The sequence below is a fragment of the Marmota flaviventris genome, chromosome 9, assembly GCF_047511675.1.
Source record: "Marmota flaviventris isolate mMarFla1 chromosome 9, mMarFla1.hap1, whole genome shotgun sequence".
In the NCBI taxonomy this organism is placed as follows: Eukaryota; Metazoa; Chordata; class Mammalia; order Rodentia; family Sciuridae; genus Marmota; species Marmota flaviventris.
The window spans coordinates 65787668-65815258 of record NC_092506.1 but is presented as its reverse complement, the minus strand read 5'-3'; the positions used below and the strand labels follow the sequence as shown (position 1 = coordinate 65815258).

Here is a 27591-nt window from a genome sequence, read left to right as displayed (position 1 = left end):
CATCCAATATAGTATTGAAGTATTAAACCTTTTCCCTGAATATTGGACACAATTAGAATTTATTTCCTTATTATCTCTTGAACCTGTTCATTCTCCTCCCTATCCACTATCATTATCCTGTTCTAAGCTGTGTTGTTTAGATTATTGTAGTAAGTTTCAACTTTGATTTATATAAAACTACTCTAGCCCTTTTCAATTATCCATTATTTAAACTATAGTGGGAGTGATCTTTTCAAAACACAAATCCATTCATGTCACCCTGAGCTTAAATAGCATTTGGTAGCCTCTTCTTACCTTCAAAATAAATGCTAAACTCCTTAATTGGCCTGTAAATTCCTAGCTCTCTAGCCTCACCATATATGTACTTTCTTTATTCTCTGTATTTTAATCACTCTGGCCTTTCTATCAGTTCTTCAATCATAGCATATTCTCCCTCACCACTGTTTTAAAAAAAGAAAAGGCAGGGGCTGAGTTTGTGGCTCAGCAGTAGAGCACTTGCCTAGCATGTGCGAGACATTGGGTTTGATCCTCAGCACCATATAAGAATAAATAAAAATAAAGGTATCATAGGTATCGTGTCCAACTACAACTTTATATATATATATGAAAAGGCAGCTGGGCCTGGTGGTGCACACCTGTAATCCCAATGGTTTGGGAGGCTGAGGCAGGAGAATCACAAGTTGTAAGCAAGCCTCAGCAACTTAGCAAGGCCCTGAACAATTTAGCAAGATCCTGTCTCAAAAAAAAAAAAAAAAAAAAAAAAAATATATATATATATATATATATATATATATATATATATATACAGACCAAGAGAAAATATTTGCACATCATATTTCCAGCAAAGTATTCAGAAATATATTAAGAACTCTAAAAACACAATATAACAATAAGAAAAAATAATCCACCATACCAATCCATAGACAGGTATAATCCCAGTGACCCAGGAGGCTGAGGTAGGAGGATCACAAATTCAAGGCTAATCTCAGCAACTTAATGAGACTCTGTCTTTAAAAAAAACAGGGTTGGGATGTTGTTGAGTGGTTAAGTGCCTAGGTACCAACCCCTACATTAAGCAGAAAAAAAAATGAAACCAGTTTTTTTTAATATTATTTTTTAGTTGTAGTTGGACATAATACCTTTATTTTATTTGATACTGAGGATCAAACCCAGGGCCTTACATGTGCTAGGCAAGTGCTCTACTGCTGAGCCACAATGACAGCACCTGAAGAAACCAGTTTTTTAAAATTCTTATTTGTTATATATGACAATAGAATGTATTACAATTCATATTACACATATAGAGCACAATTTTCATACCTCTGGTTGCATACAAAGTATATTCACACCATTTGTGTCTTCATACATGTACTTAAGGTAATGATGTCCATCTCATTCCACCATCTTTTCCACCCCATGCTCCTTCCCTTTCCCTCCCATCCTTTTGCCCTATCTAGAGTTCATCTAATCTTCCCATTCCACCCTCCAAATTACCACTATGAATCAGCCTCCTTGTATCAGAGAAATCATTGGGCATTTGGTTTTTTGGGATTGGCTAATTTCACATAGCATTATAAGGAAACCATTTTTTAAAATGGGCAAAGTATTTGAATACTTTACCAAAGAAGAAATATGGGTGGCTAGCACATACGTGAATCACATAATGTTATTAATGACTGTGGAAATGCATATTAAAAACACAGATGCTGGAAAGAATATAGAAAGTGGATTTCTCATTTGTTGCTGGGGGTATTATAGAATATAGAGCTACTCTGGAAAACAGTTTGGTAGTTTCTTGTAAATTTAAATATATATTTATCATGCAACTCAGCAATCACACCTCCTGGTATTTATCCTAGAGAAAAGAAAACTCATATTCACATAGAAACTTGAACATAAATGTTCATAACAGCTTTTATTCATAGTAGCTTAAAATTGGAAATAACTCAAATGTTCATCAACTGGTGAGTGGGTAAAGAGATTGGGTATTCAAATAATAGAATATTACTCATCAATAAAAGTAATAATCTAGTGTTATTCATGGCAACATGAATGAATGTACAAACTATGCCAAGCAAAACAAGCAAGTCTTGAAAAGTTGCAATACGGTACATACTTACTACATTAGTATGACAACCCATTTTTTTTTCATACCAGAGATAAAAAAAAGAACCCAGGGGGTCCTCTGCTCAACCACTGAGCCACATTCCCAGCCCTTTTAATCTTATATTTTGAGACAGGGTCTCACTTAGTTGCTTAGGACCTTGCTAAGTTGCTGAGGCTGGCTTGGAACTTGCGATCCTCCTGACTCAGCCTCCCAAGCAGCTGGGATTACAGGTGTGCTCCACCATACCCAGCTACAAGCAAATTTTAAGGTCTATATTAGATATTGGTATTTCATTTTCCAATTTTGATTATTGCATTATGATTATGTAAGAGAATTTCTTTGTTTTTTTGTTTTTTGTTTTTTTTTAGGAAATACACATAGGATTTAAGAGAAAGGGGGAATAACATCTTCAAAATACTCAAACAGTTCAGACAAAAATTATTTATAATTTTTTATAAGGACTGGGATTATAGCTCAGTGATAGAGTGCTTGCTTGCCTAGCTTGTGTGAGGCACTGGGTTTGATCCTCAGCACCACATAAAAATAAATAAATAAAATAAAAGTATTGTGTCCATTTACAACTAAAAAAATATCAAAAAAAGAAAACATGATAAAGTTTAATTTTTGGATCTGGATAAAAAATATATGAGAATTCTTTATACTATTCTTGTAAATTTTGTAAGTCTGAAATTATTTAAATATTTATAAAGTATATTTTAAAGTGTAGTAGTGCTAGGCATGGTGCCAGCCTGTAATCCCAGCACCTCAGGAGGCTGAGCAGGAAGATCAAGGCCAGCCTAAGCAACTTAGCAAGACCCTGTCTCAAAATTAAAAAATAATAAAAAGGGCTGGGGGGCTGGATGTGGCTCAAGCAGTAATGCGCTCGCCTGGCATGCACAGGGTGCTGGGTTCAATCCTCAGCACCACATAAAAATAAAATAAAAATGTTGTGTCCACCGAAAACTAAAAAATAAATATTAAAAAAAAAATTCTCTCTCTCTCTTTAAAAAAAAGGGGGGGGGGCTGGGAATGTAGCTCAGTGGTTAAGTGCTCCTATGTTCAATTCCCAGTACAAATAAATCAATCAATCAAAATAAAGTGTAGTAGTATGGCAAGTTATAGATCAGCAAGAAGAGACCACATGTATAGGCAAACATACACACCCACCTGCTCTCTGATTTATCTAGCCAAGGAAGCAGCGCTGAACAGAAGCCAGGTGGCTACAAAAAGCAGCATATTTCGGTGGGCTTTCCCCCTGTCTTTTGACCACTTGTGGAGTGTGCAGGAGCTGGTATCACTCTTAACTCAAGTGTTCCAGAGCTGATAAGGAAGCCAAATTCTCTGTCATTGCTGCCCTATTGTATTCAGGCTTATCTCATCAGTACTATATTGAAGAATTTATACTTACACAGTATGTGCTCAGGTTTGAGGGACTGTCAAAAAGTGTTCCAAGTTAAAACACCTGCGTGTCAAATAGCAACCCAAATCAGCAGCAGCAAGGTACATCGTCTATTGCTAGAAATCAAGTGAAAGGTCAGGATGTAGACCTAGTGCCCAAGTCTCTAAAGAGTATCTATTGCCTCTAGCTTTCCTTGGTTTCCACAAAGATAAGGAAAGATTTGAGGGAAATTAGAATTTAGCTTGTAATTCTTTAAAAGGAAAAAATAGCCTGGCGTGGTAGAGCATGCCTGTAATCCCAGCAACTCAGGAGGCTGAGGGAAAAGGAGCTCAACTTCGAGACCAGTCTCAGCAACTTAGCAAGACCCTGTCTCAAAATAAAAACATAAAAGGGGCTGAGGATGTTGCTCAGTGGTAAAAGTGCACTTGTGGGGCTGGGGATATAGTTCAGTTGGTAGAGTGCTTGCCTTACATGTACAAGGCCCTGGGTTTGATCCCCAGCTCCACAAAAAAAAAAAAGAAAAAAGAAAAGAAAAAAAAAAGTACCCCTGAGTTCAATCCCTAGTACTGAACAAAACAAACAAAACAAAAAAACCCCAGTAACTCTTAAAAGGCAAAACAAAACAAGGGATATATTTTCACATGTTTACAACTGGTTTTGAAGACCATAATAGAATTGAATTAGATGCCCTTTTTAGTTTTGGAGCTTCATGATCAATCCTAAAACCACACTGAACAGACTAAATGTGATTTGAAGAACTGAAACAATTTTTTTCCTGGGGATATGACCACAGTGAACATTTAATAAATTGCAGATCACAGGTGGAGATTTTCACTTTCTAAAAATAATTATATTTACATGGAATATTGAATGGTTTCTTCATTTAAGAAAAATAGCACCTACTTTGAGTGGCACCAGAATCCCCAGACTCACATTTTAATATCACGAAGCAAGGCCACTGACTGCTAGAAATCAAGTGAAAGGCCATAAGCAAGTGTAAAACGATAAGCCTCAGGAGATTCAGAGACTGGAGACAGCCCCAGCTCATCAGAGTTGCTGGATCAATGGAACTCAAGTGATGAATTTGGCTGCTGCTTCTATACTGCAGGCTGGGATGTCATGTACAGAGCAATGAAAGATAACTCTGCAGTGGCCAGTGTATCCAGGAATTGGCAGGGATTACTCTGTTTTGTGCAGAGGCCTGGGATTGGAGCATCAGACTGCTATTGAGAGTCTTCAACCTGCTTCCAGCTCCTTTTGTGCTTCTTACAATCCCTCAGGGTAAACCCTCAAGACTCTCACCCCTATTGAGTGTCTGATTCTAAGAGGTTTTCTGTCATATGATCTGAGATTATAAAAGTTTATTGTCTATTTTGGGGGGATATTAATTGTAGAAAAATGTCTAGTTACTACTCATTATGCCTGCTAAACAAGAGGATGGTATTCTTTATGGCTTGGGTACTCTATATAAATTTGAAAAGAAAACATTCCAGTATTACACTTTCAAAGAAGCATTTCCTTCTGCCAAAATTAAGGGAGCACAAATGGGTAGTTGCTATAGCATTATCTGGCTGTATTGCTGATAAAAGCAGATTCTGTGAGTGAAGGTTAAAGGATCTCTGGAATCTGTCCCCTGTGGACACTGCCTGAGTCACATTCTCATTACCGCTTGTCTGAATTAACAGCCTCTTCAATGATCTCTCTGCCTCTACAAAGGCAGTGACTTGCATTTGTACAACAGGCCCTTCTGGCTTCTTTCTCAAAGTAATGTTTTAAAATGCAGAAAATAAAATACATAGGAGTACAAAGGAAATAAATTTTATACAAATGAAATGATGGAAATATTTTTCAAGGCTTAGGGATGTAGCTCAATGGTAGAATTACACCTGGAGCTCTTGTCTAGCATTTACAAGGCCCTGGGTTTGATTCCCAGTACTAAAAAATAAATTACATGTGTGGTATACATATATACTTTAATAAGAGACTAGAAATCTTTTCCAAAAGTTCACTAGCAGATATACCTTCAAACTGCACATAGGTTGAACGTTTTTAATCACAAAGTGCAAAATCTAAAATGCTCTGAAATTTTAGCATGTGCTCAAACAGTTTCAGATTTTAGAGCATTTGGATTTTTGGATTTTACTGGGACAACTGTTATAATTTGAGCATGGAGCTCATATTATTTAATATTATATCAATCTTGAGTTTTCTGAGTGTGATGTTATAATCATGTAGGGAAGAATGCCTTTGTTCTTTTTTTTTTTTTTAGTTGTAGTTGGACACAATACCTTTATTTATTTATTTTTTATGTGGTGCTGAGGATCGAACCCAGCACATTGCATGTGCTAGACAAGCGCTCTACTGCTGAGCCACAACCCCAGCCACATGACTTTGTTCTTAATGGATACATGTTAAAGTATTTAATAGGGTTCAAGTGACACAGTATATTCAACTTTCAGATAATACAGCAAAAATAATTATGTGGGGGCAGAAGAATACAGATAAAGTTAATGTGGCAGAATGATAACTTGTAAATCTAGGTTAATGGCATATAACTTATTCATTCTGTTTTTTTCCCCCCGATTTGGTATATAGGTTTGAAAATTTCCCTATATTAAAAAAGAAAAGTAGAGCAGTTCAAAATAGGCTTTCCACATAAACTGGGTTTGGAGATGAGTAGGAAAATGAAAGTAAAACCAAATAAAAATACAAAAGCAGAATGGGGTAGGAAGAGCACATCAATCTTTCCTTAAGCAGAATGGTTCTAAGCAGAAGAACTTCTAGCCTTATCAATTGTGCAAAACAAAAGAGAATTATGTTGCACTTTAGGCTTGTTTTAGGAAAGAATTAGTGAAATACATGATATCTGCCTTTTACTTTCAAATGACTGGAAGGGTAGATGTGGTGTGTGTGCTTAGAGAGAGAAAACACATGGCAAAATGTTAACAACTTGAGGATTTAAGTAGAGCATGACAATTTATTGTACTACTCATACTATCACTCTTCTATAGGTTTGACATTTTCCAAAATAAAAAGTTAAGGTAAAGTTTCCATGTTTTCTTTGAGTGGCTGCTAATTGGTTTTGTCTGCTTTTAATGTCATACTTGTATTCTTCTTTCCTTCTTGAACTCTTTCAGCCTAACAAAAAGGATGTATAAATGAATGTCCTCTCCATTTTTACATACAGAAAATTCTTCTCCAGGATGATAGTTATTGCCATGGGACAGAAACAAAAAAAGAACAGTATGTAACAGAATAAAAGTATGGGCTTTAGAAAAGAAATATTTAGGTTTAAATCTTCATTCCAAATAGCATTAATTGTGTGACCTGGAAAAACTATATTTGACCAGGCACTTGGGTCGAATAATTCACTTAATAGCTGGTAGAAATTTTAGAGGAGTTTTTACTAGTTATTTCAGGACAATGGTTTAAAACAATAAATTTCCTTGACATTTCCTTTCTGTAATCATGACACAATCTTCCCACCGCTCTTTTTAAACTAACATGAAAGGAATCATAACATTAATCTTCCTCAGGTGTCATGAAGGATTAAAAATTTGTTAAATTACATAATGAAAAATTCAATTCAGAACAACACTGAGTTTCTATTTTACATTAGAAACTTCAGGAAGCCCATGCTTCCTGAAGAAGATAATGCAAAAGTTTAGGAAATGACGGATAAGAATAAGATTTCATGAGGTACAGGCAGAAACAGTTCATCTCAAGTACAGAAAATGATTTTAATGAAGGTATTGAGGAATGAGGGATCACAGTAGGTTTAGAAATGAATGAGTATTTGGTATGGGATATTTTGGTCCTCAGAAGTGTTATGAAATATAAGAGATGAAATTGAAGGGATAGATTGGAACTGTATTATTAAAAAATGGTCTTGCCAGGTGTGATGACACATGCCTACAATCCCAGCAACTCAGGATTTCAAATTTGAGGCCAGCTTTAGCAAATTAGCAAGGCTTTAAGCAACTTAGTGAGACCCTGTCTCAAAATAAAAAGGTCTGGGGATATGACTCATTGGTAAAGTGCATCTAGGTTCAGTCCCCAGTAACTACTCTCCCCTAAACAAAAACAAAACAAAACAAAAAAAGATTTTGAGCTCTTTGCTTCTTGGTTGCCATGTCCTGAGCTGCCTTCCTCTTCCATGCCCTTCTGCCTCATCATGGGCCCAGGATTATGGAGTAGGCCAATCACAGACTGAACCTCTGAGACTGTGAACCAAAATAAACTTTTATTCCTCTTTTGGTCACAGCAACACAAAAGCTAACAAAAACCACAACTTGGTACTGAGATGCTGTGAATAGTGGTTCAGAAACCTTTGGAACTAGTTTGTGGGGAAGGTGACTTTGAAAAATTTAGAGACACAAGCTGGAAAACTTTAGCTTATTATAAGTGGACTTTAATGGGTGATTCTGGTAGGTGCTCAGAAGACCAGAATGCTAACCCAGCAATGGACAATAAAGACTGGGCTCATGGGGTTTCAGAGGAGAATGAGGACTTTTTTTTAATATCTATTTTATTTTTTAGTTGTAGTTGGACATAGTACCTCTTTTTTATTTATTTTTATTTGCAGATGGACACAATACCTTCATTTTATTTTTATGTGGTGCTGAGAATCAAACACAGTGCCTTCCATATGTGAGGTGAGTACTCTACCACTGAGCTACAATCCCAGCCATATTTTACTTATTTTTATGTGGTACTGAGGATTGAACCCAGAGCCTTGCTCTTGCTAGGCGAGCACTCTACCGCTGAGCCACAATCCCAGCCCATGAAGAATCTTTTGAAAATTGGAGTAGAGGCCATTCATGTCACCTTCTGGCAAAGAAGTTGTCTACATTTTGCCAATGTTCTGAGACTTCTGCAAATTTAAAGATGATATACCAATTAATCTGGTGGAAGAAATTTCTAGGGAGCATAGCATTCAGGTGGTGGCACAAACATTACTGGTGGCTGTTAGACAAGTTTACTGTGATACTCAGGAGCAGAAAACAGAAGAAAGATTTGAAAATTCTGCAGTTTGGCCAGAAAAGTGCAAGTAAAACTGGGGCTATTGAAGGCGTAGCTTTTAAAGACATTACAGCCACTAAAGAAATGTTAAGTACTTTACACAGTGTTATGGTTTAGATATGAGGTGTCCCCCAGAAGCTCAAGCGTGAGACAATGCAAGAAGGTTCTGAGGAGAAATGATTTGGTTTTGACCCTGACAGGGATTAACCAAGTGCTAACTGAAGACAGGTAGGGTGTGGCTAGAAGAGGTGGTCTTTGAGGGTATGGCTTTGGGAGTTTGATATATATATATATACACACACACACACACACACAAATATGTCAGGGAATCTAGATAGAAAGATTTAGTAGATTTATGGGCTGAGGCTCTAGCTCAGTGGTAGAGTACCTGCCTTGCATGTGTGAGGCATTGAGTTCTACTAAATCTTTTTTTTTTTTACACAATATCTTTATTTATTTATTTTTATGTGTTGCTGAGGATCAAACCCAGTGCCTCACACGTGCACAGCAGGTGCTCTACCACTGAGCTACAGCCTCAGCCCATAAACCTACTAAATCTTTCCATCTAGATGCCCTGATGTTTCAAACTTAATATTCTCCAAAAGATTCATTATTTTCTCTACTGAACTCCTGCCCCAAATACAAACACACCTGTCTTTCCTGTAATTTGCCTTATCTCATTGGTGGTACCACCATTTACACTTTTATATATGTTAGAATTCTCTCTTCCGAATCTAATAAAACAACTTAACCAGTTATTTTCAACTTCTTAACAGATTTGACATTATTTATCTCAGGTACACTTACGCTACTAGTAATTTAATAATAACAGCTGCATTTATTGAGTACCTGCAACATGCCTATTACCTTAGATCAACTAATCCTTAGATTAATTAATCCTTAGATCAACTCTAAGGTAGGTAGTATTATCTTCATTTTACAGATAAAAGCTCTTTAGCCTTAGATACCTTTGATCCTGTTGTACTTCTGCTCTTCAATACCTCAGTTTTTCCTTCCTCATCTTTCTCAGCAACTCTGTCTTCAATTATATAGAGAATTCCTTATTTGGGGTATCCTGCTGATGAGTAAAATTTAACAAGGAAGAAACTGAACCTATAGTAAACCTTCCTACTATTATCAATGGAACATTCACAGTTTTGTGGTTTTCAATATTTTTCTTTCTTCTTCTTCTCCTTCCCTGTGGCCACTTCCGCCTCCTCTCTCTCTCTCTCTCTCTCTCTCTCTCTCTCTCTCCTTCATGACTCCACCAGAGTTTTCCAGCTTTCCTCTGCTTGGCCCTTACCCCTGGCCCAAAACAATGGAATTGACTATCTATGGAAACCTCCAAAACTGTGAGCCCCAAATAAACTTTCCCTCTTCTAAATTCTTCTTGTTGGGTATTTTGGTCACAAAAGCCAAATAAAACACATTTGCATAAACAAAGAATGAGTTTATGATAAAATTAACTCCTATTATCTTATATGGGGAAAAATAAACTATACAGCATTATATCTATTTTAGAGGGGAAACAAATCCCTCCAATGTGGCATACTCATAAATTGTTATACCATAGTCTAGATTACCTTTTTGGAACATATCACTTTCCCATATAAGTATCTATGATGTTAAATTTTATGTCCAAATTGACTAGGCCACAATGTACCCAGGTTAAATAGATCTGGGGGTATCTGTGATGTTGTTTCTGGATAAGATTAACCTCAAACTGGTGAATTTGGTAAAGCAGACTGCCATCCCCAATGTGGGTATGTATCATCCAGTCTATTGAGGACATAAATAAAACCAGAAGCAGAGAAGAAAGACATTGCCTCCTTTTAACTTTTTTTTTTTTTCTTTCAATACTGGGAATTGAACCCAGGGCCTTGGGCATACTAAGCAAATGTTCCACCACTGAGCTATAGCCCCAGTCTTCTGCCTCCCCTCTGTAGCTGGGATAGCTCATCTCTCCTTCTCCTGCCCTTGGACTGGGATTTAAACCATCAGTTCCCCTGGTTCTCAGGCCTTCCATTTGGACTGAATTATACCACTGGCTTTCCTGGGTCTCCAACTTACAGTCAGTTGATTGTGGGTGAGTCAATTCCTCATGGTAAATATGTTGTTTTTCTGGAGAACGCTGACCAATACAGAATCTAAGGTGGCTATGACTTGTTTACTATATAAAATATAAATTCAGCTCTCCATGTCTAGGACCTCTGTCAACCATATACTACCTACTCTTGTACCTCTCTAGTTTCACTTTTCAAATACTCCAATGGAGCCATCTGGTTCAAGTAGGTCCCAAGTCTGATTATTCCTCATTCTTCCGTCATTCCAATTCTTTTTTGGGGTGGGTAGGGGGGTTCTAGGAAATGAACCCAGCGCCTTGAGCAAGCTAGGCAAGCACTGTACTGCTGAGCTACCACACCCAGACCCCAGTCTTCTCTCATTTCATCCTTGCTATATCTAATATGCCTTTTCAGTGTTTTTTACCAATTCAGAGTATTCCTTCCTTTATGATCCATGGTGTAACTAACCAACAACTAGTTGTCAATATCCAATCAATAAGGGCTTGTAGTTCACAATCAAAAAATAAAGAGAGCATATATGCTGGGGATTTTTTGTTAACTGATTAGGGATAACTGTTATTCTTCAAAACAATATGATAGAGTATACAACCTAAGAAAGTCCTTTAAACAAAATGCCTTCAAATGCTGGATAAAAATAAACATGCTGGGCTGGGGATGTGGCTCAAGCGGTAGCGCGCTCGCCGGGCATGCGTGCGTGTGGCCCTGGGTTCGATCCTTAGCACCACATACAAACAAAGATGTTGTGTCCGCTGAAAACTAAAAAATAAATATTAAAAAATTCTCTCTCTCTCTCACTCTCACTCTCTCTTTAAAAAAAATAAAATAAAAATAAACATGCATAGCTGAACTTATAAAAAGAAAGGGAAATTCCTAAACGCTGAATAAAAATGGTGAACTGATATTGAAGTTACCTTGGGGCATTTCCCATTCTCAGAGCCTTACATATGGGGTGTGGGGGACTGGGGATCTAACTCAGGGGCAATTTATCACTGAGCTACATCCCCAGCCACTTTTTAATTTATTTATTTATGTACATGTGTGTGTGTGTGTGTGTTTGTGTGTATGTATACATATATATATATATATATATTTTTTTTTTTTTTTTTGGAGGGGGCAGTGCTGGGCATTGAACCCAGGGCCTTGCACATGTGAGGCAAGCACTCAATCAACTGAGCTATATCCCAGCCCCCACTTGATTTCATATTTTGAGATAGGGTCTCACTCATTTGTTTAGGACCTTGCTAAGTCATTGAAGCTGGCCTTGAACTTGTGATCCTCCTGTCACAGCCTTCTAAACTGCTGGGATTACAGGTGTGTATCACCACACCTGGCTTCAGACTCTTGTGTTTTAACTCCCATTTGAGATTAGGAAAAAAGTCTTGAGGAAGATGGGAGGTTAGAATTGAAATATCCCTTCCAATCTTGCAAAATAACCTTCTTTTAAAAAATGGTTTTTTAGTTATAGATGGACACAATATCTTTATTTTGTTTATTTATTTTCATGGGGTGCTGAGGATGAAATCTAGTGCCTCACATGTGTGACAAGCGCTCTGCCACTGCGCCACAACCCCAGCCCCAAAATAGCCTTTTTTTTTTTAGTTTTATTGATTTTTAAAAAAAATATAGAGTACAATTTTTCATATCTTTATATATAGAGTATGTTCACACCAATTCATGCCTTTATACATGTACTTTGCTTTTTTTGCATTAGAATTCTTATTACACAAATATACCACAGTTTTTCATATCTGTTTATATATAAAGTATGTTGACACCCAATTCGAGTCTTCATACATGTACTTCAGATAATGATGTCCATCACATTCCACCATCCTTGCTAATCCCCTGCCCCCTCCCTTTCCTTCCTACCCTTCTTCCCTATCTAGAATTCATCTCATCCTCCCCTGTTCCCGCTCCCTATCCCACTATGAGTCAGCCTCCTTACATCAGAGAAAACATTCGGCATTTGTTTTTTTGGGATTGGCTAACTTCGCTTAGCATTATATTCTCCAGCTCCATCCATTTACCTGCAACTGCCATGATTTTATTCTCTTTTAATGCTGAGTAATATTCCATTATGTATATATGCCACATTTTTTTAATCCATTCATCCACTGAAGGACATCTAGGTTGGCTCCACAGTTTAGCTATTGTGAATTGTGCTGCTATAAACATTGATGTGGCTGAGTCCCTGTAGTATGCTGTTTTTAAGTCCTTTGGGTATAGTCCCAGGAGAGGTATTTGCAAATCAAAACTACTCTAAGATATCATCTCACTCCAGTCAGCATGGCAGCTATTATGAAGACAAACAACAATAAGTGTTTGAGAGGATGTGGGGAAAAAAGTACACTCATACACTGCTGGTGGGACTGCAAGTTGGTATAGCCAAAATGGAAAGCAGTATGGAGATTCCTTGGAAATCTGGAAATGGAACCACCATTAGACCCAGCTATCCCTCTCAAAATAGCCTGCATAAGTCTGTCTCCAGTGAAAGGATTGATCCTCCAAATCTACCCATTAGCAAAGAAAAAAGACAAAAAAGCTGTCTGGTTCTGCCTGGGATCTAGGGGAAGATGGGAGTAGGGAGGTGTGGGGTGGAGGTGGGAGATGTCAGAGTCTTACCTGAAAACTTATAACCACAAATCTGTCTACACAGCAGTTAAGGGCTCACATTTACATTATCAGGACTGGGGTTGCGGCTCAGAGATAGAGCACTTGCTTACCATGTATGAGGCCCTGGGTTTGATCTTCAGCACCACATAAAAATAAAATAAAGATATTGTGTCCGCCTATAACTAAAAAATAGGCATTTTTTAAAAATTTACATTATCAACCAGATCTAGGACACCCTCAGCCAAGAAATTAAAGTGATACCAGCCTGAAGCAGTGGCGTATACCTATAAGCTCAGTGACTGAGGAGGCTAAAGCAGGAGGATCACAAGATCAAAGCTAGCCTCAACAATTTAGCAAGGCCCTAAGCAACTTAGCAAGTCCCTATCTCTAAATAAAATATTAAAAAGAGCCAGAAATGTGGCTCAGTGGTTAAGTGCTATAAGAGGGTACCTACTCCCCTCACCGCCCAAAAAAAAAGAGTAATAGAGGATGCTTAGAAGACACAACTCCAAATCGCTGTTGGCAAGATCTCAAAGAAAGGTATAGTTAGACCATTCAGGATTCCCACAATCTGCTGAAAAAAATCTTGCCAACTTGGAATACCAATGAAAATTAGAATTAAAATATTAGACCTTTTAGGCAAAAATTGAGAGAGATCACTGAGAGATCTCATTAAGGGAATTTCTGAAGAATATTGATTCAAAAAGAAAGAAAGTCATCTCAAAGATTTGAATTATAAGAAGAAATAATGAGAAAAGAAAGTGGTAAGCTCCAGGTGTGTGAGGAAACCACTGTCATAATGTTACCTCTTCATTAAGGTGACTGAGCTAACTTCAACAGCTACATATGACAAAGAATACAGCCTTTACAGAATGAGATCAGAACAAATAACAACAAACAGCAACAAAACCCAGGAAGGAGATAGGGAGTTGACTTCCAGAGTTGCCACATTATGTTATATAAAATGGCCAGTTCTCACAAAGAAATAACTACAAGAAATATGAAGGAAGGAAGGGAGGGAGGGAGTAAGGGAGTGAGAAAGAGAAAGGAAGAAAAAGTAATGGCAGGTCCACAGAAAGGGAAAAAGCAATTAATAGAAAATAGTGCCCAAGGAAGCCCAGATGTTGGATTTACCTAGATAAAAACTATAAATCAAATATTTTATTTTGTCATATTTTATTTATTTTTATTTTTATTTATTGCAGTGCTGAAGATCAAACACTAGCCCTCATACACAAGAGGTCAGCTCTCTCTTTACTACTGAGCTATATCCCTAGCCCAATTCCCCTATTTTATTTTTTATAATGTCATTGTATTTTGTGATGCTGATGATCGAACCCAATGCCTCACACATGTTAGGCAAGTGCTCTACCACTGAGCCTCAACCCAGCCTCCTAAATCCCCCATTTTAAATATGTAGAAAGAACTAAAGAAAGCCACATCCAAAGTATATAAAGTAGAACATCCATGAAGAAAAATAAATTATTAAAAATAACCAAACTCACTGAGCATAGTGGCATATATCTGTAATCCCAGTGACTTAGGAGGCTGAGGCGGGAGGATTAAAAGTTTAGTGCCAGCCTCAGCAACTTAGACCCTGTCTCAAAATAAAGAATAAAAAGGACTGTGAATGTAATACAGTGGTAAAGCACCCCTGGGATCAATCTACAGTATATTATGTATGTATTTATGACCAAATGAATACATAAATGAAATAAAAATAACCAACTTTACATTTGAAAAGTACAATAACTAAAATAAATCTCACACAGGTGGCTCAATAACAGATAAGATCATGAAAACTAAAAGTAAGTCAAGATGATTAAGTATGAAGCAAAAGAAAGAAAAAAGAATGAAGGTAATGAACAGAGCCTCAGAGTGCTGTAGGACACTATAAAGCACACTAATATAATGGGAGTCACAGGATAGAGAAAAGGGGCAAAAGACTATGTGATGAAATAATAGCTGAAAACTTCCTAAATTTCATGAAAATAATAATCTACCTATCCATGAACTTAATAAATTTCAAGTATGATAAACCCAAAGAGATCCAGACTTTAACATATCATAGATTACTGAAGGCTAAAAACAGACTTTTTTTTTTTTTTTTTTTTGTACTAGGGATTGAACTCAGGGGCACTCGGCTGCTAGCCACATCCCCATCCCTATTTTGTATTTTATTTAGAGACAAGGTCTCACTGAGTTGCTTAGCATCTCGCTTTTGCTGAGGCTGACTTGGAACTTGCAATCCTCCTGCCTCAGCTTCCTAAACTGCAGGGATTATTGGCATGTGCCACCGTACCTGGCTAAAAAACAAGAGTTTTGAGAGCAGGAAGAACAAAGTGACCCATTAAGTCCAAGGGATTTTCGATTATATCAGCAGTTGATTTCTTATTAGAAACTAATGAGCCTAAAAATCAGTGGGATGACATATCAAAGTGCTGAATGAAAATGAATGTCAATCAAGATTTTCATATAATAAAAAATTATCTGGCATGGGGTGTAGTTTAATGGAATAGCATGAGCTATGCATACGTGAGGCCCTATGTTCAATTCCCAGTCTATGTGCGCGCGCACACACACACACATTCCTTCAAAAAATGAAAAGATCCATCATTACATCATGAGGAGCTCCCCTGAGCCACTCCTAAGTGAAAATTATTAAAGTCAACAAAATAAAGACCAAAAGCCTCACAATAACAATGACAACAAGAAGAACACAATAATTCAAAGCCTCTAGAAATGACTCTAAGAGCAATTGGGCATGAAGGTGCACACTTGTAATCCTAGTAACTTTGGAGACTGAGGTAGGAGGATCACAAGTTTGAGGGTAGCCTTAGCAACTTTGTGAGGCCCTAAGCAACTTAGTAAGACTGTGTCTCAAAATAAAAAATTTTTTAAAAGTACTGGGGATGTAGCTCAGTGATAGAGCTGGTACCTGGATTTAATCCCTGGTACCAAGAATGAAAGGAAAGCAAGGAATGGGGAGACAGGCGAGTGAGAAATGAGACGGAGACCAGGCAGAGATAAACACAAGAGTTTATTTGTCAGAGCTGACAAATAAAGGCACATTTCTCCATAGATGGAGAGAGGCCCCGAGATGTTCCAGTGTTCAGCTTTTGTGTGATAGGGGTTTGGAGCTGTAGTTGTGGTGCCATGAGATAGGCTGAGGATGCTTGTGTCAGAGCTAGGTGGGTGGGGAATGCATGGGATTGGCTTAGATGGCACCATGGGGGATTTACAGAGTCAAGGGGTCATGTCCTTCTGGGATTGGCTTAGGGTTATGGTACCATGGGGTAGGTCACTAACTGGGGTGCGTTATAAAAGTACAGAAAGTACAAGTACAGGAAACCAAAACTTATCTTGTAAGATGGCTGTTAGCATTTAAAAAGAGAAAAGAAAAGAAAAGAAAGAAAGGACCCCAAGGACAAACACCAAATGAAGAAACACCTATCCAAGAAAATCTATACACATTTTCTGGAAGAACTGAATGTGTATCTCTACAAAATCATAGAGATGGGGCCAATAGGAGGTAATTAAATCATGACAGTGGCTCCCTCATGAATGTGATTCATGCCCTTATAAGAAAAATAAACCAGCCAGGTTCAGTGGCACATGCCTGTAATCCCAGCAGCTCAGGAGGCTGAGGCAGGAAGATCGAGAGTTCAAAACCAACTTCAGCAACAGTGAGGCGTAAAAAAACTCAGTAAGAGCCTGTCTCTAAATAAAATACAAAAATAGGTTGGTGATGTGGCTCAGTGGTCGAGTACTCCTGAGGAGTTCAATCCTTGGTACTGCTCCCACCCCCCCCCCAAAAAAAAAAGAAGAGAAAAAAAAAAGAAAGAAAGAAAAAGAAGCCAGACTTTGAGTGGTGGTACATGCCTATAACCCCAGCAACTTGGGAGGACGATGCTGGAAGATTGCAAGTTCAAGGCCAGCCTGGATAATTTAGGGCTAGTCTGTCTCAAAATAAAAAATAAGGGCTGGGGTTGTCACTCAGTGGTAGAGTGCTTGTCTAGCATGTGTGAGGCACTGGGTTCGATTCTCAGCACCACATAAAAATAAATAAAGGTCCACCAACAACTAACAAAATATTTTAAAAATAATTTTAAAAAATAAAAAGGGTTATGGATATAGCTCAGTGGCACAACACCCCTGGGTTCAATCCTCAGTACTGCAAAAAACAAAACACAGGCACACAAAAGGGAAAGAAAAAAGAAAGAAAAAGCCAGAGAGCTAGTTAACTCTGTTTCTATCACGTGAGGATCCAAAGAGAAGTCAGCTATTTGAAACCTGAATGAGAGCCCTCACCAGACCCCTGCTGTGCTGGCTTCCTGATCTCACACTCTGAGGCTCCAGAACTATGAGAAATAAATGTTGATTGTTTAGGGCTTCAGTCTGTGCCAATATGTTACAGTAGCCTGAACTGACAGAGACATTTGGAATAAAGTGAGAATATGTGGTACTTAAATCAAAATTGCTGCCTCCACTCCTGCCCACCACCTTCTCCCTGTTCATCAAGATACTCTACTATAGACTGCTGCAGCCAAGTACACAGGGTTCTTTCCCCCTCAGCATCCAGCTGGAAGACTTTCTTCCTGGGGCCAGCAAGATCTGAGTGTTTCTCACCCTGCCTCCAGCTTTTTGTTGGTGAGGCTGTCACAGGTGAGTAGAGGCTCCATTCTTACACCCAACTTCTGCTCATGGAAAGGAGGGTCGACTTTTGGCAGGGCACATTGAAAATATTAAAGAAAATGCAATAGTAGGGAAATACAAATCAAAACCACAGGGGTAACACTGTTCACCCAATAAGATGGCTATTAAAAAAAATTAAAAAACCTGTGGTGAAGAGGGTGTGAAAAAACTGGAGGCCTCATATACTATTGGTAGAAATGTAAAATGGTACAGCTATCTTTGGAAGTTGTTCTGGCAGTTCCTCAAAAGGTTAAATGAAGAGTTACCACATGATCTATAAATTCTACCCCTACATATATACCTAAGAGAATTGAATGATACCATTTATATGAAATGTTCAGAATAGTACACCTATAACAATAAAAAGTAGGTAAGTCATTGCCAGGAATTGGAGGGAGGAAGTAATGGGCACTGATTGCTAATGGTTATGGTGATATATATAAAACGTCTTTTGAATTGTACACTTCAACTTTAATTTATAACTGATTTAGTCCCCAGGTTCAATTCCCAGTGCCCCCCACCAAAAAAATGTAAACATAGTGGTATGAACTGTATTATAAGAGAAAGAGAAAGAAAGAGTGATTTTCATTTGGTTGATATGGGTAAGAAGGTTGGAAATCACTTGTTTGGTCTCATGTAGTGTCAATCAAACACTAATATCTTACCTCAGTTCCTGTTTCTCTCCAATCCCAAGCCCGACTGCCTCCTGGCCATACTTTGCAATCCTTATAGGTTATGACAGAGCCTTGCACTTTCATTTGCCCCCATGAAAGGGAAGAAATTTCAGGTGAAGACATAGGGAACTGAGCTAAATCTGAAATTATAAGAAAAATATACTAAGTCAGTTATAAAGTTCAAACAGCTCCAAAATACAAACATAGTAAATCCGACTTCTCTATGATTTAAGGAGTATTTCTTATGTGGTTGTCACTTCTTCTCAATAAGGCTGAAGAGTTGGGATCCTGAATCAAATCATCCAAGCATAGAAACCAGATACTGTAATTACTTCTTAGATTACCAAGGGAATCCTCATGAGATATATATATATATATAAAATTTTTTTTTAGTTGTAGTTGGACACAATACCCTTATTTATTTATTTTTTTATATGGTGCTGAGGATAGAACACAGGGCCTCTCATGTGCTAGGTGAGTTCTCTATCGCTGGATGACAACCCCAGCCCCCCTCATATTTTTGAGAGAAAAAATTAAAAGGTGTAAATTTACTTCAGCATGATGAAGTGAAGAGGCAGATGTGTCCCCCCCCACAAAAAGCTATATAGCTGAAAAACAAAACAAAAAAACAAACCCACAACACCCAAGTAACCATTTGCCACTCTCGAATTAAAACTAAAAGCATTCTGTGAGATAAGTAAAAAGTGCTCATGAAAACCACTAAAATTCAGGTAAGAACAGCAAGGTTTTGTTTTGTTTTTGTTCTTGTCTGGTACTATGGCCATTCCCTTATTCTAGTACTGTTGCCATTGACGTTTAAGTAGATTGAAATGTTTGAAAACAAACAACCTTGCTTGACTGTCAAAGGAAGCTTCATGATTTGGATCATTACCAGTTGAAAATGGACTGGAAGCCTGGGCAGGGATTTAAGAATTTCTCAAAGGTGACATAGTCACAGAGGACTTTATAAACTCTTCACATATTCCAAGTGGACCAGAAGCTATGAGCTTACACATCAAAGGGTAGGCCTAATTCACTCCAACATTCCAGGTTGATGGAGCCTGATCAAATGCACAGGGAAGAAGCAAGACTCAAAAGGGCCAGTGAAAACAGGTGGAATTTTTAATTAACTCCCCAGTACACACAATGATCCATCAACAGAGCATGAAAGTCTTACTGGCTTAAGATGTTGAACTAATTAATTAATTAATCAATCAATCATTTAATGGGAAGGAACCTAGGGTTACTTTACTACTGAGCTACAATCCCTGCCTTTTTGAATTTTAATTTTGAGGCAGGGTCTTACTAAGTTGCCCAGACTGGGCTCAAACTTGTGATCCTCTAACAGTCTCCCAAGTCACTGGGATTATAGGAATGTGCCATGGTGCTGGGCTGTTTTTTTTTTTTTTTGGTGTTTTAGTAAAATCTTGAACTAATCTGATCGGCTGAACACTAAGTTATATAGACATGACAAAGACTCCTGGAAAACCAGGCTTAAAAATACAAACAACAAAAAAAATCTGAATGGATATTTCAGTGGCAATATACAGTATGGGAGATAAAATTCACAGATTTTGTGCTATGGTTTGAATGTCATTCTCTCAAAAACATTATAGAAATTTAATTGCCATTGTAGCAGTATTAAGAGGTGGGACTTTTAAATAAGCTATTTGGCTCTGATTAGGACCTTTAAGAAGTGATTAGCTTTTGTCCTCATGGATTGCCATTATTGGAGAAGTGGGTTTATTATCACAGGGGTAGGTTCTATATAAAGAGATGAGTTTGGCTCAATTTTATTTCTCTCCCTCTTGCCCTCTCTTTGCCCTTCTATCACGTGGTGCTTTCTCCCATAAGATGATGAAGTATGAAAATCCTTGTAGATGCTGGTCCCTTGATTTTGGATTTTACAACCTCCAGAACTGTGTGAAATAAATTTGTGTTTGTTATAAATATCCCGACTCAGTTATTTTGTTGTAGCAGTACAAAACAGACTAAGATATTTAGTATCTTAGGCACATGACTGAACACACAAATAACAACAACTTTCAAGACTTCCTACAATACTTCTAAAATGTCCAATTTCTGGGCTGGGGTTGTAGCTCAGGGGTAGAGCGCTTGCCTCACAGTTATGAGGTACTGGGTTCGATCCTCAGCACCACATAAAATTAAATAAAAGTATTGTTCTCATCTACAACAAAAATATAAAAAAAAAAAAAATAAAATGTCCAATTTCTAACAAAAATTATAATATACGCAAAGAAACCAAGAAATGTTACCCATACTCAGTCAACTGAAACTGTATCTAAGTGTTATCAGATAAGTGGTTTAGTAAAGATTTCAAGGAAACTATTATAAAGGAAATAATATATATATATATAAAGAATTTTTTATACATTATGTCAATGACTAAATGAATATAGAATCTTAATAAAGAGACATTTCAACTAAGAATTAAATGGAAATTCTATCATTGTACTTATAGTTTGAATGTGGTTTGTCCCTGCTAAAATTCATATTGAAATCTGGTTGTCAACACAGAGGTATTGGGAGGGAGGGCCTTTAAGATGGATGGAGTCTTTGTTGTGAGATGGTTAAGTTCTTCTAAGTGTGGGTTGCTACAAAAAAAAGTCAGCTCCTTGTTCCCGCCCTTTCTTTTAGCAAATGCTGGATTCCTCTTCCTTTTTTGGGGGGAGAGTAGCAGGGATTGAACTCAGGGGCACTTGATCACAAGCCACATCCCCAGCCCTATTTTGTATTTTATTTAGAGACAGGGTCTCACTTAGTTGCTTAGTACCTTGCTGTTGCTGAGGTTGGCTTTGAACTTGAGATCCTTCTGCCTCAGCCTTCTGGAGACACTGAGATTATAGATGTACACCACAGTGCCCGGCACTGGATTCCTTTTCTACTTTTTCACCATACATGGAGCATCATGTAGCTTGCACCAGGTGCTAAGCAGTTGCCACTACCAAACTTTTGGACTTCCAGAACCATGAGACCAAATAAACTCTTTCTTGTTATAAATTAGTCAGTCACAGATATTCTGTTATAGCAACAGAAAAAGGACCAAGACAGCTAGTAAATTAAACAACTAAAAGGTGCTTATATTAGGGTTCTTCAGAGAAACAGAAACAGTTTACATATATATATTAAAGATGCGTATTTTAAGAAAGTGGTTCAAACAATTGTGGAATTTGGCAAGTACTTAGTAAAAAGTATTGATAGTCTGCTAACTCTGGAGCAAAAATTGTTACAGTATGTCTCTATCTTCAAGGAAAGTCTTTTTTAAAAAATATGTATATATTTTTAGTTGTAGTTGGACACAATACCTTTATTTATTTATTTTTAGGTGGTGCTAAGGATTGAACCCAGTGCCTCATATGTGCTAAGCAAGCCCTCTACCCCTGAGCTATAACCCTAGCGTACTCTTTAACTTTTTTTTGCGGGGGATATCAGGGATTGAACTCAGGGGCTCTCGACCACTGAGCCACATCCTCAGACCTATTTTGTATTTTATTAGAGTCAGGGTCTTACTGAGTTGCTTAGTGCTTCGCTAAATTGCTGAGGCTGGCTTTGAACTCCAGATCCTCCTGCCTCTATCTCCCAAGCCGCTGGGATTACAGGCGTGTGCCACCTCACAGGGCTACACTTAACTTTTTTTTTTTTTTGAAAGTAAATTTTAAACTAATTAGTTCACTATGAATTAGGAATTCCCCAAACTGGCTCCACAACTGAAATTAATCACCTCAATATACAATTTACCAAGCTTACAGTATCTGTAAATAAAAATTATGTAACAAATGCAAAGATAACATACATATAAATTGGGGCTTGGTGTATAGCTCAATGGTACAGTGTGTGTTTAATATAAATAAGACTCCAAATTCATTCGTCAGAACCAAAGACAAAAAAAAATGTATAAATTGTTCTGATGAAAGGTTGATGGCTACCAATGCTATTTGGAAATACATAGGGGTAAACCATTTTAATATTGGTAAACCAATTTTAATATTGAGGCATAACAACATTTACTTTGATGTACAGATATTGTTTATAGTTCAATGAATTTTGACAAACTTGCCAATTAAAATAAAAAGGTATCTACAAAGTCTTCCTTGTGCCCTTTCTAGACATTCCCTTCCAAACTCAAAGGAAACCACTATTTTAATTTCTATTTCCATAGATTAATTTGACTTCCACATTGATGGAATTGTATGGTACCTCTTTTCTGTCTTCCTTCACTCAACAAATTGTGGAGATGTACCTTTGTATTAGTATTTGTCAACAGTGTGTATCAGTATGTGTAGTAGTCTATTACAGGAATATAATAATTTATAAACTTTTCTGTGGATAAATGTTTGCGTTGTTTTTGACTTTGGTCTTTTGAATAACCATTAATTTTAAGTGGAATTTTTTTCCTTAAAAGAGTGTGAAATTTGAACTATCTTAACAAATTTCTTATTCAAAAATAAAGTTGAGTAATCTGATGCTTATTTAAAGGCCTTTTCATAGAAATAGCAACATATTGTATTTAAAAAGCAGCTACTTTTTTTAGATTTACATTCAAGTTTGATAAATATAAATCAGTTATTTAATTACATAAATTGGAATTAGACTTCTGTGACCCGCTATTTCTTTTAGCCTAGAAAGGTAAGAGATGGTAGGTAATATTATGGATGAGTATTCTTTATTTCCTTTTCAAGAACAGACTTTGTGAAGGCATGACCTAAACCTTGTTTCATAGTAAAACATCTCTTATCTTTTGGGTGTATATACTTTCTGACACCCAAGGACTTTGTTCCCAAGCCACTTTGGACTAGAAAAGGTTAAAACTCTAGACTTATTAGTTCCCCTTTGAATAGCAGTGTGAGCAGAGAGAAAAGAAAACTATAGTAATAAATCTTTTCTTTTTTAGAAACTTAGGGGAGGAGGTGTTGACAGTAAAGGCAGAAATTTGGTTAAGGTTAATATAATGATATGTAATTAAAATATTCTCTTTGGTTGGAAAGTTCTTTCCACAGAAATTCCTTCACAAAATATGATTTAATTTTACAATATTATGTATCTGGCTTTTACTTCAGGTACATTAGGTAATGATTATGAGGAGTTTTTTGTTTGTTCTTGTTTTTCTGGAGGTATCTTTCCACAAAACACCTGTTTCTGAGTCAGATTTTTCTTAAACTGGGGCCTTCAGATCCTCAGGTCTAATATACTTTTCACTTTGAGAGTTTATCAAAATGTTTTAATTTTGTGTTTCAGTTCAGTAATTGCTTTAAAACAATATTTTAGCACTTATAATTCACAACCAGTTTCTGAAAGTAAGGCTTTTCCTTGTTTTTTTAAACTTTTTTTATTGTGGTAAAATATACATATAACATAAAACTTACCATTTAAGTAAGTTTATATACTTACTTGTAAGTATATAAATATATATACTTCAGTAGCATTAAGTATATGCACATGGTTGTTTAGACTTTAGTTTCGTACATCAGCATTTTTTAAATTGGAAATTTCAGAAATATGTGCCCAGTTTCAAAAGAATTTTTTCCTTTGAAGAGGTTTTATGTATTACTAATATATATATACATATATATATATATATATGTATATGTTTTATATATTTTATATATTAAGAATCATTATTTTAGGTAATAAATTTCTCTTATGGATTTTCTTCTCTTCTCTTTGTCTCTATTTTTTTTTTTTGGGGGGGGGGGTACCAGGCATTGAACTCAGGGCCACTTGGCCACTGAGCCACATCCCCAGCCTTATTTTGTATTTTATTTGGAGAGAGGGTCTCACCTAGTTGCTTAGTGCCTCCCTTTTGCTGAGGCTGGCTTTGAACTCCCAATCCTCCTGCCTCAGCCTCCTGAGCCACTGGGATTACAAGAGTACTGTCTGACTAAATATTTCTTTCTTTAGATAATGACAATGATGTAATTATGGTTTTTCCTTCCCCCTCCCTTTTTTTTTTTTGACCTGGAAATGCAGAACAAAATTAACTGTGCAACCATTTCCCATAGTTTTGAAATAATAATTTGCCAATGTATTTCTTTATATTCCTTTAAGTCACAGATCCTTCTGCCTCAGCCTTCTGGAGACACTGAGATTATAGATGTACACCACAGTGCCCGGCACTGATTAAGTCACAGATTCTACTATTTTATGTGGTTTGAGTTGTATCTTGCTTTAAATTTTACGTTTAGGAAGTAGATGCTATGTAAGTTTTAAATGTGCTCTGAAAATTTTGCCTTAAGATAATATGTTGTAGACAAAATAAATAGAGCTGAATTTAGTCAAGTTATACACCTTCCTTTGGTAACAACAACGACTCTCTCTATGTATATATAAACAAACTATATATATTTTCCTCCCTCCTAAAACTATATATAGTTTTAGGAGGATATATATATATATATATATATATATATATATATATATATATATATATAGAGAGAGAGAGAGAGAGAGAGAGAGAGAGAGTTTCAGGAGAAACTGAGGATTGAATTGAATCCAGGGATGATTAGCCACTGAGCCACATGCCCTTTCCTTTTTAGTTTTTGTTGCTGAGGGCCTGGCTAAGTCTGGCCTCGAACTTGAGATCCTCTTGTTTCAGTCTTCCCAGTTTCTGGGATTATAGCCATGCGCTGGGCTAGCAGAGGATATTTTTAAGTACTTAAACTATGCCAGGGCATCGTGCTAATCACTTTACTGTCAATTACCTGGTAAACTTGTAAATGTAGGTGCTTTTATCACCCATTTTGCATAAGTTCTAAGAAATGAAGAAATTTCAGGATGTCAGAAAGTGGTCCTGGTAAGTTTCAAGTTTGGCTGAATCCAAACCTCCGCCTCCTAATCATGATGTATTATATATAGCTCCTGCACTTGCACATTCCATTTTACATTCTTGGTGTTTTTTCTCTGGGATTCTTCGTGGACGAACGTCACTGGTATCCTGTCTTCTAACAAACTTTTTGCTGTTCTACCATCACCTATCACGTTCTCTCTCTTGTGGAATGCTAGCCTATCCTCCGACCCTAGGTCCACAGGGCCTCTTCCCCTCAGACCCTGGTTCCTCAACCCCTGATAACCTCATCAGAGCCCCGTGCCTTCGCACTTTGACTCCCCTGTAGAGTCTGGGGGGCCTTCGACTCATCGCCTAGCAGGGCCCAACTCCTTACTGTCCCCACAGAGTCCCGTCCCCTTAGGCACTGGTCCCTCAGCAGAGCTCTCAGAATGGCTTTTCTAGCTAAGGTGATTCTTATACCCTGGTAGAGAGCAATATCTCTCAGCCAACTTTCACAGACTTCTTACAACGGTTCCATCCCAACCCATAATTATGACACCTTGCTACCTTTGCTCTCCCGGACCTCCTCCCACAATACTGCCCCTCCCAACCACATTCTTCTTTTTCCGCTCATTCTCTCTCCTCAACTTCTCCCACTATTTCGTGACCGGATTCCCTCCAAAACTCACGCAATGACTCTCTTTTCAGAGTTGCTTGCCGAGATGGCTCCGTGCTTTCTTTACCTTTCACTTCGGGGAGCTCCGCAGTTCTGGATCAGGGGTTCCCCAGCTCTCAAGCCTTCAGCTTGTCTGCACCAGAAGCCCCGCCCCTTCAGTTCTATTGGCCACTGTTCCTAAGAGTCCCGCCCCTCCAACTTGCGCCCGCCTCCCCGCCCCGTTTCCCTTGTTTTCATTCCCCCTGTCACACGAGGCTGTGGCAAACCCCAAGTGGGAGGGGAGAAGTAGAGGGAGGGAACGGGGCGGAAAGAGGGCGGAAAGTGAAAGGCACGGAGCGCCTCTCTGTCCCCTTGTCTGACTTGGTTCTCGACTGCTCTGGGCCGCCGTTGTATTGTGGGATCGCGGCGCCGTCCCTGAGACGCTCAGATCCGCAGGGGAGTCCACTCGAGAGCGCCTCCTGTCGTCCGTAAGGCTGCCCTGCCATTCCTCGGCACCCCAACTCCCCCGCCCCCCCATCGCCGCCTCCTCCTCCATCCTCCAGTTCAAAATGGCGACGGCGGCGGCAGCGGCGGCGGCGATGGCTCCTCCGGGTTGCCCGGGTTCGTGCCCCAACTTCGCCGTAGTCTGCTCCTTCTTGGAGCGCTATGGGCCGCTGCTAGACCTGCCGGAGTTGCCGTTCCCTGAGCTGGAGCGGGTGTTGCAGGCGCCGCCGCCGGACGTCGGCAACGGAGAAGGTAAGCCTGGGGCCCGAACGCCCGGCGGGAAGCGGCCCTGGCGCGCTCCTTCTCTCCGCTCTTCTTAGACATTCTGGGCCTCGGCGCCCCAGTCCTCTTCTTGGGGCGCAGCTCCGCTCAGTCCGTCTTCTCCGCGTAGCCCCGGGGGTCCTGGGCAGTGGGGAGGCGGGGCGGAGGCCTCCCGGGGCCACTGCGCCCGGCGGGGAGCAGAGGTGGGGGCGTCGCGGGCTAGGTGTGGGCTGGGGGCGGGGAGGGGTCATTGTGCTGGTCTGCCGCCCCTGGGACTGCTCCCCTGCGGCGGGGCCGGTTCCCCACCCCTTCTCCCTCTAGGTGGCGGGGGAAGGGGAGCGCAGGTTCCGGCCAGCTTTGCGCTTTTCTCCTCCTCCCCTCCTCCCACCAATTCTCCTGACCGTCTCTGGGGAGGCTGGGCCCATATCTCGGGGCGCCCCCTTATCTCCCTCCACCTGAGTTGGTGGGGGCTGGCGAACACTCGACTCTCCCTCCCTCTGGTGGGAACTCCCCCGAGAGAGTCGGCTTATCCCCCTTCTCTTCCCCTGGAGGTCTAGTTTAACCCCCCAAGTCCTTCCTCCGTGTAGGGAGGTCTGCTCCTCCCGCAGTGGAGGATGTTCTCTTCCATTCTCCCGTAGGAGGGAATGAAGTCGTTTCAGCTTCTCCAATTTGGAGCGGAGAGGGTTAATTTCTCCTCCATAGTTTTCCTCCTTCCTCTACCCACCTCCCCCAAAATAATAGAAAAGCATCTCCTCACTTTTCCAGTCCCTTCCCCCTTAATCTCGGCAGCAGG

At 38.8% G+C, this 27591-nt stretch overlaps 2 protein-coding genes across 4 annotated transcripts in view; one reads left to right on the top strand and one right to left on the bottom strand.

Annotated features, from left to right (window-relative positions):
- Aamdc (adipogenesis associated Mth938 domain containing) overlaps positions 1–26205 on the bottom strand; it is a 30520-nt gene extending 4315 nt beyond the window's left edge. The window contains exons 1-2 of one of the 2 annotated variants that reach the window (XM_027942639.2): positions 26122–26205; positions 18586–18734 (exon numbers count right to left, since the gene is read on the bottom strand). In XM_027942639.2, the coding sequence (XP_027798440.1) occupies positions 18586–18717 (132 nt within the window). In that variant the 5' untranslated portion in view covers positions 18718–18734; positions 26122–26205. Of the gene's footprint in view, positions 1–18585; positions 18735–26067 lie in introns of both variants that reach the window. The other variant, XM_027942638.3, reaches the window with a different exon arrangement.
- Positions 26206–26587: 382 nt separating this feature from the next.
- The window catches only part of Rsf1 (remodeling and spacing factor 1), a 171819-nt gene continuing 170815 nt past the window's right edge, over positions 26588–27591 (top strand). For both annotated transcript variants that reach the window (XM_071616522.1, XM_027942581.2), the window contains exon 1: positions 26588–26789. In XM_071616522.1, the coding sequence (XP_071472623.1) occupies positions 26603–26789 (187 nt within the window). In that variant the 5' untranslated portion in view covers positions 26588–26602. The remainder of the gene's footprint in view (positions 26790–27591) is intronic.